The sequence below is a fragment of the Oncorhynchus mykiss genome, chromosome 7 (genome assembly GCF_013265735.2).
Source record: "Oncorhynchus mykiss isolate Arlee chromosome 7, USDA_OmykA_1.1, whole genome shotgun sequence".
Lineage (NCBI taxonomy): Eukaryota > Metazoa > Chordata > Actinopteri > Salmoniformes > Salmonidae > Oncorhynchus > Oncorhynchus mykiss.
In genome coordinates, this window is record NC_048571.1 from 10175611 (window position 1) to 10190075 (window position 14465).

Genomic DNA, 14465 nt, shown 5'->3' on the forward strand with positions numbered 1-14465 from the left:
TTGAAATATTTGCCAATGTATTGTGTAATTTTAGAAAGGAAGGATGGATGTTTGTTTGCCAGGGAATTTGATACAGTAGATAGATTGTGTCTGACTGACAAAGCCAGGGTGCTGCACCTGGTTGAACAATGCATGTCCATCCTCACTGCATCTGACAGAACCATCAGGGCCAGTCTCTGATGTCCTGCAAGCCAACGCCAGATTCGGGTACTTTCTGAGGTTGTTCCCACCTGGCTTGGGCCCCTCAGAGGGGAATCCAGTGAGATTCGGTAAAAAGCACCCCTCTCCCCTCCACCTTATGAGTTTACAGTTGGCTACATCACTGCCCATGTTGTGTCCTTAAACCTCTATTTTAATGATGTAAAACACGTCAGCGGAAAATGACATTTAACTGTGGATCATTGATAAGATGAGTTTATATAAAAGTTATCTGAAATACCGTTCCACTTCAAACATTAGCCTATCTGCTACTTTTGATGTAGCCATTAGTGAACGTGTGGAAAGTTCATTTCAACAGGCTGTAGCACCTGTATGATACTGTCTATCTCACCATTCAGTTATTCAATATACCATGGCAGGCACGCATGACGGATCATATAGCACTCATAATCAGCCTTTGTTTTGGGGGACCACCGGGATAAAGGATGTCCTTGGGATCTATTGATGCGTTCACTGCAAATAGAATTTTACAGTATGCTGATATTGCACATTAGAAAGCCATACATCACTGTTCAGCCAGCTCATTTGCCTAAGCGTGCATATAGTGACGTGTCTTTACATGTGCTGGTAATGTTGACTAAATATTGTCAACAACTTTAGAAAAACAACTTGGGAAAATGTAGAATGAAAAAAGAGAAAGGAAGGCTCTGTATAAATTCATTTGCTGCCGGTAAAAGTGAGAGCAACATCTCTTCTGCTATAGTTCTAAACGACACGAGCTATCGTTTGGTCAAACCTCATTGCGCAGGCGTGGCGTTTCGTTGCTAGACGCTCTGGCGCACACACAGCAAGAAAGCAAACACGCTTCAGTCGATGGGAAGCGCATAACTTTTTTGGCGAAGTCTTTAAATTGAAAAATAGGTATAGTATGGCATCTTCAGTGTGATTTTATTGATAAAAAAAAATGTGTAATCTTATTCTGTGTTATTTGAGAGTATGAGAGTATGACGATATTTTCCCACATCAAATGCGATGTTATTGGCTCCTGTTTTGTGTGATAGAGATTTGAACCGTGTCTCCAAAGCACCTGTCTGACCCATGTTTTGACTGCCGAACGGTTTCTGAGTCTGAACATCCCAAGGATGGAACCAATCTAGAACAGCGGTGTTTCCCCTAGAACAACGTAAATATAGCTATTATCATTAAATACCCCATTTTTTAATTTGGAAATTAAAGTGAGATGTTTTCAATTTTATCAGATGCGTAATTTTTTATTTACAAGTTATTATTTTCAATAACGGCCTAGGAACATTGGGTTAACGGCCTTGTTCAGAGGAAGAACGACAGATTTTTACCTTGTCAACTCGGGGATTCGATTTTACAACCTTTCGGTTTCTAGTACGTTTTAACCACTAGGCTACCTGCCGCCCAATGCAATCCTTGTGCATTAATAGCCTTATAGTGCATCAAGAAAAACGGAACTCACAATTCTATTGGAAACATAGCTCGTGGAATTACACTCAAGAATGTCACACAGGTATTCTATTTTGTTTTATCTACATTATGTATCTCATATTGTGCAAATTCTGTAACCAATGTTGTGGCTAGACTATATAGGCCGATAGGACACTTGGAAAGATCCAAATGACACCCACAGACATTTCCAGGAGAGGCACTGCACAACTCTAAACAGAGTCAACCACTTACTCAGTTGTGGTCCTACTTCCTTTATGATTTCCTGACTATTAAAAGGGCTATGGGAGAGCAGCAGTTTGCGAAAGAGAGAGGAAGTCTACATTGTGTTTTGCTGTTCCCATAACAACAGACAGTCATGTTTGTATCAACCTGGCTAAGCATTTCAAAAGCAGTTAGTCTGAGCTATATTTCCCATCCCTAGATGTTGTTACTGAAATGTTACCACACAGCTTTATTCACAGAAATATGTCTACTCACTGAGGACATGTGAAACAAAATAAACAAAATAAAGCCTAATCCTTTATTTCCTGGTCACCTGACCGATTTAAGCCTTTGTGATTTGTTGACCTTGTAGTTTTTTGGGGTTTCATTGGGGGTCCTTTGAATTATTTTGACTTAACAGCGTTGTTGCCTGGGCACTAGTTGGGTATCTGGTTGAATTCCCCAACACCCTCTCATTTTTATTGTAATGTCCCCCTCAGAAATGTCCTTTCAGCCTAGTCCTCACTACACCTCCCCCATTCCCACCCACTGACCCCTGGCAGCTTTGATTCAACCAGTCCCTTAACAAGAGTGGGCCATGGAAATGCTGCCTTTAGGGTAATGACACAGGCCTCATAGGAATATGAAAGGAGCATGATTTCACCATTATAAGCCTCAGCTCTTTTAGATATACAGAGGCAGCAACTATGTTAAAAGTTAAAATAATTACATGTTTACAGATGTAGGAGCGTAATTTGATGACTCTTTGTTTTGTTGCTGAGAATTTTCCAGCACCGCAGGAAATGCAGATGAGCTTTGTGATTCACATAAATGAACTGAAAACCTACAATAACACACGGTTACATTAACAGTATTGCACTTTTCTTGTAGCCTACTTTTGGCCAGATTATGGACTAAATGTTAAAATCTGTTAAAAATCCTGTTGCTACAGGATTATTTTGCTGCAACAATATGGGTCAAATTAAGATCCTACATCTGTAGGCCTATAATGGTTATTTGTTGATGGCTGTTAGGGAGTGACATTAGGGATATCTAGCGGCCATTTTTGTTTTCTTCATGGCATTGATTGTTCTATGTGTCAACAAACTCACATTTTTACAACAGCTAGGCTGAGGTAGGAAGGTATTTTTATACCTACAGTAAATATCAACTATGACCAAGAAGACAAGTGCACCCCTCTCATTCCCAGGTGTTTTAGCCAGGTGGTGTTAGGCTTGTTTGAAGGTTTTGACTGACAGACCACCTGCCAGTTACTGCATGACAAAGAGAGGGTTATTGACAATCTACTGCAAAGTGCAAGAAATAGGTGTTAGAATCCTTCAATCCTTTTAATGGTACTTATCAGACATTACCTGGAGAGACAGCTTTGCCAAGGGCAGCTATCCTGAAGCAGGTGACGGTTCTACCTTGGCCTTGATCCGTCCAGAAAAGTAAGAGAGAAAAGGGATAGAGAAAGAGCCAGACATAGTAAGAAAGAGAACCCTCCCCTCGAAATATGTCCAATATGTCCACCCACATACGATATGCCCTTCCCCTTCGCTCTCCCTTCTCTTCCTCCTTCACTTCCCCTTCTCCTCCTTCCCCTCCTCCTTCTCCTTCCCCTCCTCCTTCTGTTTCCCCTTCACCTTTTCTCTCCTCCTGTTCTTTCCCCTTCACTCTCCCTTCTCCTCCTCCTCCTTCACTCTCCCTTCTGCTTCTCTTTCCACTTCTCCTCCTTGTCCTTCTCCTCAGCTCCTACACCAGGATGTGGGTCCAGGCCCATGGAGCCTTGGAGGACCTTCTGGTGGATGAGCACCCTCCCACTGCCCCTCGGCCGCTGAAGGACCGGCTGCAGGTCTTCCAGGGCCTGGCCACCTTCTACCTGAAGTACCTGCAGATCTTCCGCAGCCTGGAGTCTGTCTACGACCAGATAGTTCACCCCCAGAAGAGACGCATGGTCAGGCACGTGTTGGACGGCGTGATGGGTAGAATCCTGGAGCTCAAGAACGAGATGGTGGAGCTGGAGTTCTCAGAGTTCCACTACTTTGATGATGTGCTGCAGGACCTCAAGCTGACACCTGTGAGTCAGTGGTACTATACCGGGGACTGAGTGATAGGACGTGAAGGGGGAATGAGGAAAAGGAGTTTCTGTATCCTGACAGTCATTTTCAAAGTATTTGGAACTCACCCCTTTAACTCAGAGATTCAACCTTTTGAATCACACACAACGACAGAGAAATATTTATGCAATATTATATTTTGCAGGAGGACCTGGAGGTGCCCATCCCTCAGTATTTTGTGAGAGAGAAGATGCGTGTGCTGCGGGACAGAGAGAAGATGCTGGCTCATGTCATGGCTAAAGGGGGACACATTGAACAGGTTGAGCAGGTTAGAGAAACACTATCAGACTCCTTATGTAAGAAATTATTACAATTGTTATCATGCAATTCATTAAAAGAAATACGGATACCTCAGCCTAGATATATAGTGTGGATGTAGAATAAAATATTAAACATTACTCTAGTCTCACACAGCAGATGCTTCTTCCCCAAGTTGTATGCCTGGGGAGGAGGTTAACATTACTCTATTCTCACACAGCAGATGCTTCTTCCCCAAGTTGTATGCCTGGGGAGGAGGTTAACATTACTCTAGTCTCACACAGCAGATGCTTCTTCCCCAAGTTGTATGCCTGGGGAGGAGGTTAACATTACTCTAGCCTCACACAGCAGATGCTTCTTCCCCAAGTTGTATGCCTGGGGAGGAGGTTAACATTACTCTAGTCTCACACAGCAGATGCTTCTTCCCCAAGTTGTATGCCTGGGGAGGAGGTTAACATTACTCTAGTCTCACACAGCAGATGTTTCTTCCCCAAGTTGTATGCCTGGGGAGGAGGTTAACATTACTCTAGTCTCACACAGCAGATGTTTCTTCCCCAAGTTGTATGCCTGGGGAGGAGGTTAACATTAATCTCACAGTGTTGAGGTCCTGTCCCTCTTACGTCTATACTGCTGTCTGTGTCAGGAGGTGTCGGTTCAGACCATGTGTCTGGAGGAAGCTGTTCGGGTCCTTCAGGTTTGTGAGCGGGCACGGCAGGGTCGGCTCAGGCATCGCTTCATGAAGGAGATACGGCAGGCTGAGGAAGAAGGGAGCCAGGCCAAGAGCCAAACACCCATCAGCACCCTGGACCCCGACCAGGCTGCCACATGCATTCAGAAGGTAAGGAGTGTAGTATACTTATTGTTTCGTTTCTCATATGTTGTCCGCAAACTTTACTTTCAATACCAGGCCTACATCTCCAATTTCTGTTGAACAGTACTGACTGATGTTTTAATACGAGTGAACCACTAAAGACACAGCCAACAGTCAGGGAAGCTGATTAACTGGGTTAAAGTAACTGTCCAGTGTTTCCAGATTTCTATGAAATATTACTTATAGTTAATTACAACATGAGTGAAATAGTTTTCCTTTTTCATTTATTAAGTATGTTAAAACGCAGCTTTTCTGTGTTGGAATGGTGTGGGCATTAAAAATATTCATGTACAGTGCCTTGCGAAAGTATTCGGCCCCCTTGAACTTTGCGACCTTTTGCCACATTTCAGGCTTCAAACATAAAGATATAAAACTGTATTTTTTTGTGAAGAATCAACAACAAGTGGGACACAATCATGTAGTGGAAAGACATTTATTGGATATTTCAAACTTTTTTAACAAATCAAAAACTGAAAAATTGGGCGTGCAAAATTATTCAGCCCCTTTACTTTCAGTGCAGCAAACTCTCTCCAGAAGTTCAGTGAGGATCTCTGAATGATCCAATGTTGACCTAAATGACTAATGATGATAAATACAATCCACCTGTGTGTAATCAAGTCTCCGTATAAATGCACCTGCACTGTGATAGTCTCAGAGGTCCGTCAAAAGCGCAGAGAGCATCATGAAGAACAAGGAACACACCAGGCAGGTCCGAGATACTGTTGTGAAGAAGTTTAAAGCCGGATTTGGATACAAAAAGATTTCCCAAGCTTTAAACATCCCAAGGAGCACTGCGCAAGCGATAATATTGAAATGGAAGGAGTATCAGACCACTGCAAATCTACCAAGACCTGGCCGTCCCTCTAAACTTTCAGCTCATACAAGGAGAAGACTGATCAGAGATGCAGTCAAGAGGCCCATGATCACTCTGGATAAACTGCAGAGATTTACAGCTGAGGTGGGAGACTCTGTCCATAGGACAACAATCAGTCGTATATTGCACAAATCTGGCCTTTATGGAAGAGTGGCAAGAAGAAAGCCATTTCTTAAAGATATCCATAAAAAGTGTCGTTTAAAGTTTGCCACAAGCCACCTGGGACACACACCAAACATGTGGAAGAAGGTGCTCTGGTCAGATGAAACCAAAATTGAACTTTTTGGCAACAATGCAAAACGTTATGTTTGGCGTAAAAGCAACACAGCTGAACACACCATCCCCACTGTCAAACATGGTGGTGGCAGCATCATGGTTTGGGCCTGCTTTTCTTCAGCAGGGACAGGGAAGATGGTTAAAATTGATGGGAAGATGGATGGAGCCAAATACAGGACCATTCTGGAAGAAAACCTGATGGAGTCTGCAAAAGACCTGAGACTGGGACGGAGATTTGTTTTCCAACAAGACAATGATCCAAAACATAAAGCAAAATCTACAATGGAATGGTTCAAAAATAGACATATCCAGGTGTTAGAATGGCCAAGTCAAAGTCCAGACCTGAATCCAATCGAGAATCTGTGGAAAGAACTGAAAACTGCTGTTCACAAATGCTCTCCATCCAACCTCACTGAGCTCGAGCTGTTTTGCAAGGAGGAATGAGAAAAAATTTCAGTCTCTCGATGTGCAAAACTGATAGAGACATACCCCAAGCGACTTACAGCTGTAATCGCAGCAAAAGGTGGTGCTACAAAGTATTAACTTAAGGGGGCTGAATAATTTTGCACGCCGAATTTTTCAGTTTTTGATTTGTTAAAAAAGTTTGAAATATCCAATAAATGTCGTTCCACTTCATGATTGTGTCCCACTTGTTGTTGATTCTTCACAAAAAAATACAGTTTTATATCTTTATGTTTGAAGCCTGAAATGTGGCAAAAGGTCGCAAAGTTCAAGGGGGCCGAATACTTTCGCAAGGCACTGTAAGTAGACCACTGACTGGCCAGCTCATCCTCAGGATGATGACATCATCCTCTATAAGGAAATAATAAGCATTTTTGAAATGGTCTGTTTGAGTTGTTTTTTTAAAAAGTGTTTTTTTCCCCAATTTATACTTTGTCCACAAATACAAGTATTGGATGAGTTAACAACATTATTTGAGTATGAGTTAACTTTTAAAAGTGAGATTTTCACTGGAAATTTACTTTAATATGGTCACAAAGGGTTGTAGTTCATCCCACTCTCTCTAGTCAGAGGGTTGTAGTTCATCCCACTCTCTCTAGTCAGAGGGTTGTAGTTCATCCCACTCTCTCTAGTCAGAGGGTTGTAGTTCATCCCACTCTCTCAAGTCAGAGGGTTGTAGTTCATCCCACTCTCTCTAGTCAGAGGGTTGTAGTTCATCCCACTCTCTAGTCAGAGGGTTGTAGTTCATCCCACTCTCTCTAGTCAGAGGGTTGTAGTTCATCCCACTCTCTCTAGTCAGAGGGTTGTAGTTCATCCCACTCTCTCTAGTCAGAGGGTTGTAGTTCATCCCACTCTCTCTAGTCAGAGGGTTGTAGTTCATCCCACTCTCTCTAGTCAGAGGGTTGTAGTTCATCCCACTCTCTCTAGTCAGAGGGTTATAGTTCATCCCACTCTCTCTAGTCAGAGGGTTGTAGTTCATCCCACTCTCTCTAGTCAGAGGGTTGTAGTTCATCCCACTCTCTCTAGTCAGAGGGTTGTAGTTCATCCCACTCTCTCTAGTCAGAGGGTTGTAGTTCATCCCACTCTCTAGTCAGAGGGTTGTAGTTCATCCCACTCTCTCTAGTCAGAGGGTTGTAGTTCATCCCACTCTCTCTAGTCAGAGGGTTGTAGTTCATCCCACTCTCTCTAGTCAGAGGGTTGTAGTTCAACCCACTCTCTCTAGTCAGAGGGTTGTAGTTCATCCCACTCTCTCTAGTCAGAGGGTTGTAGTTCATCCCACTCTCTCTAGTCAGAGGGTTGTAGTTCATCCCACTCTCTCTAGTCAGAGGGTTGTAGTTCATCCCACTCTCTCTAGTCAGAGGGTTGTAGTTCATCCCACTCTCTCTAGTCAGAGGGTTGTAGTTCATCCCACTCTCTCTAGTCAGAGGGTTGTAGTTCATCCCACTCTCTCTAGTCAGAGGGTTGTAGTTCATCCCACTCTCTCTAGTCAGAGGGTTGTAGTTCATCCCACTCTCTCTAGTCAGAGGGTTGTAGTTCATCCCACTCTCTCTAGTCAGAGGGTTATAGTTCATCCCACTCTCTCTAGTCAGAGGGTTGTAGTTCATCCCACTCTCTCTAGTCAGAGGGTTGTAGTTCATCCCACTCTCTCTAGTCAGAGGGTTGTAGTTCATCCCACTCTCTCTAGTCAGAGGGTTGTAGTTCATCCCACTCTCTAGTCAGAGGGTAGTAGTTCATCCCACTCTCTCTAGTCAGAGGGTTGTAGTTCATCCCACTCTCTCTAGTCAGAGGGTTGTAGTTCATCCCACTCTCTCTAGTCAGAGGGTTGTAGTTCATCCCACTCTCTCTAGTCAGAGGGTTGTAGTTCATCCCACTCTCTCTAGTCAGAGGGTTGTAGTTCATCCCACTCTCTCTAGTCAGAGGGTTGTAGTTCATCCCACTCTCTCTAGTCAGAGGGTTGTAGTTCATCCCACTCTCTCTAGTCAGAGGGTTGTAGTTCATCCCACTCTCTCTAGTCAGAGGGTTGTAGTTCATCCCACTCTCTCTAGTCAGAGGGTTGTAGTTCATCCCACTCTCTCTAGTCAGAGGGTTGTAGTTCATCCCACTCTCTCTAGTCAGAGGGTTGTAGTTCATCCCACTCTCTCTAGTCAGAGGGTTGTAGTTCATCCCACTCTCTCTAGTCAGAGGGTTGTAGTTCATCCCACTCTCTCTAGTCAGAGGGTTGTAGTTCATCCCACTCTCTCTAGTCAGAGGGTTGTAGTTCATCCCACTCTCTCTAGTCAGAGGGTTGTAGTTCATCCCACTCTCTCTAGTCAGAGGGTTGTAGTTCATCCCACTCTCTCTAGTCAGAGGGTTGTAGTTCATCCCACTCTCTCTAGTCAGAGGGTTGTAGTTCATCCCACTCTCTCTAGTCAGATGGTTGTAGTTCATCCCACTCTCTCTAGTCAGAGGGTTGTAGTTCATCCCACTCTCTCCAGTCAAAGCCAAACCACCTCTTGATGAATTGCTCAGAGATGGGTAACAGAATACCATCTGTATAAAACTCTGCTAGACACTTGGCCTGACTCCAAGTCCAGATCGATGGCTGCTTTTACTTTGTATGGAGACTCCATCTGAACAATGTTATCTCAATGTCACCTCTCTGTTGTTGGTTGGTTCAGAACCAGAGTACCACCAAGATGTTCTCGTACTGACACCCAGATGTCAAAACGCGGGGTCATCACATTACATGATCAGCAAGGTCATGGAAACAAACACCTAAAATTCAGACTCCCTTTCAGTTCCCCCCCACCATTCTCTCTCATCGGCCCAAGTGTAAACCATCTCTGGCCTAACAAAGCCGCTGGGCACATTGCTTTCACGGAGGAATCGGGTGTGTAGATATTTTATGGAGAGGTTGGATCATGTATCGTTATAATAATGTGTCATGGCTGAGGTAGTGACAAGTGGTTCTGTTGACCTGACCTGTTAGGGTTCATGTTCAGGTCAGAGCGCTGGGTCAATGTTAATCCCTGTCTTGCACAAGGGACGGTATCGATCAAACACTGTTAGACAAACCTGACTTTGTAAGCAGCACCTTGGTAGAACAGGACACTACTTTTATATCAGATGACACCACCACTGTGACTGATACATAGAGGCTCATTCCTCCCTGCAGTAGAGTTACATTCCTCGTCTTTGTGGGGGGAGATATCATTGGAGCAGACCAGACAAAGAGAGGGGTCTCTTCTACGGGGGGGGTCTCCTGGATGTTAGCTGCCTGCCAGCCCCCGGGTCCTGAGTGTTTGGCATTTGTCAGGCTCTGCTCAGCTCTCAGCTGTTCATGCAATGCAGTATGGGCATGCTGGTTATAAAATCCCCTTTTGTCTGTCCCCTTGTGTTGTGTTCTACTTGTCTCGTTTTATGTTCTATGTGTGTCTTGTTTTGGGTTCTAGGTATGTATTTTTGTGTTCTAGGTGTCCTGTTTGTCTGGTGTGTTCTAGGTGTCCTGTGTTGTGTCCTAGCTGTCCTGTTGTTCTGGTGTGTTCTAGGTGTCCTGTGTTGTGTCCTAGCTGTCCTGTTGTTCTGGTGTGTTCTAGGTGTCATGTGTTGTATCCTAGCTGTCCTGTTGTTCTGGTGTGTTCTAGGTGTCCTGTGTTGTGTCCTAGCTGTCCTGTTGTTCTGGTGTGTTCTAGGTGTCCTGTGTTGTGTCCTAGCTGTCTTGTTGTTCTGGTGTGTTCTAGGTGTCCTGTGTTGTGTCCTAGCTGTCCTGTTGTTCTGGTATGTTCCAGGTGTCCTGTGTTGTGTCCTAGCTGTCCTGTTGTTCTGGTGTGTTCTAGGTGTCCTGTGTTGTGTCCTAGCTGTCCTGTTGTTCTGGTGTGTTCTAGGTGTCCTGTGTTGTGTCCTAGCTGTCCTGTTGTTCTGGTATGTTCCAGGTGTCCTGTGTTGTGTCCTAGCTGTCCTGTTGTTCTGGTGTGTTCTAGGTGTCCTGTGTTGTATCCTAGCTGTCCTGTTGTTCTGGTGTGTTCTAGGTGTCCTGTGTTGTGTCCTAGCTGTCCTGTTGTTCTGGTGTGTTCTAGGTGTCCTGTGTTGTGTCCTAGCTGTCCTGTTGTTCTGGTATGTTCCAGGTTTGGCGGGGCTACAGTCAGAGGAAGAGGACCAGGAGAGAACGGCTGGAGGAGATGATATTTCTGGGAATGGTGGGTGTGCTTGTTCACTGTTCCCTCTACCAGGACTGTGTTGGGTAACAAAGGGGCAGGGTTACTCTGAGTCAATAAACACAGGCACGTCTGTATTGGGAAGGTCAGCCAATCAGTACCAGTGGTGATAACCAGACAAGCCTTGGTGCCATGGTAACTATGTTTATCTTCCCTTTGTGCTAAATCTGTTTCCCTGTCTGTCTGTCTGTCTGTCTCTCTGTCTCTCTCTTTAAGGGGCTTTATTGGCATGGGAAACATTGCTTAAGCAAGGGAAATAAACATTAAAACAGTAAACATTACATTCACAAAAGTTACAAAAGAATAAAAACATTTCAAATGTGATATTATGTCTATAGACATTGTTGTAACAATGTGCAAATAGTTAAATTACAAAAGGCAAATAAAAGGTGTTTGTTCTTCACTGGTTGCCCTTTTCTTGTGGCAACAGGTCACAAATCTTGCTGCTGGGATTGGATTGGATTTGGATTCAAATTCTTTGTGGATCTGTGTAATCTGAGGGAAATCTGTGTCTCTAATATGGTCATACATTGGGCAAGAGGTTAGGAAGTGCTGCACAGTTTCCACCTCATTTTGTGGGCAATGTGCACATAGCCTGTCTTCTCTTGTTGGCCAGGTCTGCCTATGACGACCTTTCTCAATAACAAGGCTATGCTCACTGAGTCTGTACTTAGTCAAAGCTTTCCTTAAGTTTGGGTCAGTCACAGTGGTCAGGTATTCTGCCACTGTTAATTCTTTCCAATGTGTCAAGTAATTATCTTTTTGTTTTCTCATGATATGGTTGGGTCTAATTGTGTTGCTGTCCTGAGGCTCTGTGGGGTGTGTTTGTGTTTGTGAACAGAGCCCCAGGACCAGCTTGCTTAGGGGACTCTTCTCCAGGTTCATCTCTCTGTAGGTGATGGCTTTGTTATGGGAGGTTTGGGAATCGCTTCCTTTTAGGTGGTTGTAGAAAATCTTTCTGGATTTTGTTAATTAGTGGGAATCGGCCTAATTCTGCTCTGCCTACATTATTTGGTGTTTTACGTTGTACACTGAGGATATTTTTTTCAGAATTCTGCATGCAGAGTCTCAATTTGGTGTTTGTTCCATTTTGTGAATTCTTGGTTGGTGAGCGGACCCCAGACTTCACAACCATAAAGGGCAATGGGCTCTATGACTGATTCAAGTATTTTTAGCCAGATCCTAATTGGTATGTCGAATTTTATGCTCCTTTTGATGGTCCTCGTCTCTCAGATCGTTCACAGCTTTGTGGAAGTTACCTGTGGCGCTGATGTTTAGGCCGAGGTATGTATCATTTTTTGTGTGCTCTAGGGCAAAGGTGTCTAGATGGAATTTGTATTTGTGGTCCTGGCGACTGGACCTTTTTTGGAACACCATTATTGAGATTTACTGTCAGGGCCTAGGTCTGGCAGAATCTGTGCAGAAGATCTAGGAGCTGCTGTAGGCCGTCCTTGGTCAGAGACAGAAACACCAGATCATCAGCAAACAGTAGACATTTGACTTCAGATTCTAGTAGGGTGAGGCCGGGTGCTGCAGACTGTTCTAGTGCCCTCGCCAATTCGTTGATAGATATGTTAAAGAGGGTGGGGCTTAAGCTGCCTCCCTGCCTCACCCCACTAATCTCTATAGCTGTGTCTGGTCCTCAGGTCCCTCCAGAGCAGCAGCAGCAGAGGCCCAGCGTGGCCCAGCTGAAGGCCCAGCAGGTGGAGACGACTCGCAGGCTGGTCCAGGAGGAGAATGAGGCTGAGTATCAGAGGGCCCTGGTCAGCATCAAGGAGTCTGTGCGTGCCGTGGACGGCCCTGACCTACGGGAAACCCTGCAGGAGCAGATCAGACAGTGGTTTATCGAGTGCCGGTGAGACAGGCAGGCAACAGGGAAGTCTGTCTTCTTTCACAGTAGCTGTTTTTTTTCTGTGTTATCTTCTCTCTGCCCAAACTAACTCCTGCCTCTTTCACTGCCATGTCTCTGAGGTTATCACACCCATAGACTCTTCCTGGCTCCTGCCAAACCCTTCACCACCAGTATGTATCTATCCCTGTTCGTGTCATGAAGAGGAGGTTGGAATGGAAAAGGGGAGGGTGAGGACAAGAGCAAAAGCAGAGTGTTCGTGTGAGGCCTAATGGCTGTTAGGTGCAGGATATGGCCGGAGGAAAGGAGTCACAGTCAGTGGCTAGGTGTGTCTTCCCTCTATGTGTGTCTTCCCTCTGTGTGTCTTCCCTCTATGTGTGTCTTCCCTCTTTGTGTGTCTTCCCCTCTATGTGTGTCTTCCCTCTATGTGTGTCTTCCCTCTGTGTGTCTTCCCTCTATGTGTGTCTTCCCTCTTTGTGTGTCTTCCCCTCTATGTGTGTCTTCTCCCCTCTATGTGTGTCTTCCCTCCATGTGTGTGTCTTCCCCTCCGTGTGTGTCTTCCCTCTATGTGTGTCTTCCCCTCTATGTGTGTCTTCCCCTCTATGTGTGTCTTCCCTCTATGTGTGTCTCCCCTCTATGTGTGTCTTCCCTCTATGTGTGTCTCACCTCTATGTGTGTCTTCCCTCTATGTGTGTCTTCCCTCTATGTGTGTCTCCCCTCTATGTGTGTCTCCCCTCTATGTGTGTCTTTCCTCTATGTGTGTCTGTCCCTCTATGTGTGTCTTCCCTCTATGTGTGTCTTCCCTCTATGTGTGTCTTCCCTCTATGTGTGTCTTCCCTCTATGTGTGTCTTCCCTCTATGTGTGTCTTCCCTCCATGTGTGTCTTCCCTCCATGTGTGCGTGTCTCCCCTCTATGTGTGTGTGTCTCCCCTCTATGTGTGTGTGTCTCCCCTCTATGTGTGTGTGTCTCCCCTCTATGTGTGTCTTCCCTCTATGTGTGTCTTCCCTCCATGTGTGTCTTCCCTCCATGTGTGTGTGTCTTCCCTCCATGTGTGTGTGTCTTCCCCTCCATGTGTGTGTCTTTTCCCCTCCATGTGTGTGTCTTCCCCTCCATGTGTGTGTGTCTTCCCCTCCATGTGTGTGTGTCTTCCCTCCATGTGTGTGTGTCTTCCCCTCCATGCTAGCTGCCTATTAGTGCATTCCAGGGTGATTTATGGTTGGCCAGCGGTGGATGCTGCCTGCCTACCCAGTAGAGCAGGAACAATGGACATAAGTCATCCAGGCTGGAGAGCCCTGGGGAGTGAACAGAGAGAGAACAGCTCCCATGGGGACGAAGCAATGACCCACAATGGCCCTGGCCTCCACATTCAGCCCCAGTCTGCATCCCAAAAGGCACCCTATTCCCTAAATAGTGTACTACATTTGATCAGAGTCCTATGGGCCCATTTGGGACGCATCCCCAGTGTCTCAGGCTCCAGCCTGGCCTCCACGGCCCTGCCCTCTGCTGTGACCTCGGCTGAGCTGCTGACAAAATTATAAGCACCGTGACGGATGGATGAGGTGGTCACACCCTCCAGGGTAGTCTAAACTCTAAACCCTGTTGGTACAGCTTCCTCAACCTGTCTGATGAGAATCTAAACCCTGTCGGTACAACTTCCTCAACCTGTCTGATGAGAATCTAAACCCTGTCGGTACAACTTCCTCAACCTGTCTGATGAGAATCTAA

At 45.3% G+C, this 14465-nt stretch overlaps 1 protein-coding gene across 1 annotated transcript in view; it reads left to right on the forward strand.

Annotated features, from left to right (window-relative positions):
* The window catches only part of LOC110527289 (dynein regulatory complex protein 11), a 59433-nt gene that overhangs the window by 1996 nt on the left and 42972 nt on the right, over positions 1 to 14465 (forward strand). Inside the window, 5 exon segments of the mRNA XM_036982490.1 lie at positions 3589 to 3916; positions 4102 to 4224; positions 4858 to 5052; positions 10801 to 10872; positions 12537 to 12745. Of these exon segments, the coding sequence (XP_036838385.1) occupies positions 3589 to 3916; positions 4102 to 4224; positions 4858 to 5052; positions 10801 to 10872; positions 12537 to 12745 (927 nt within the window).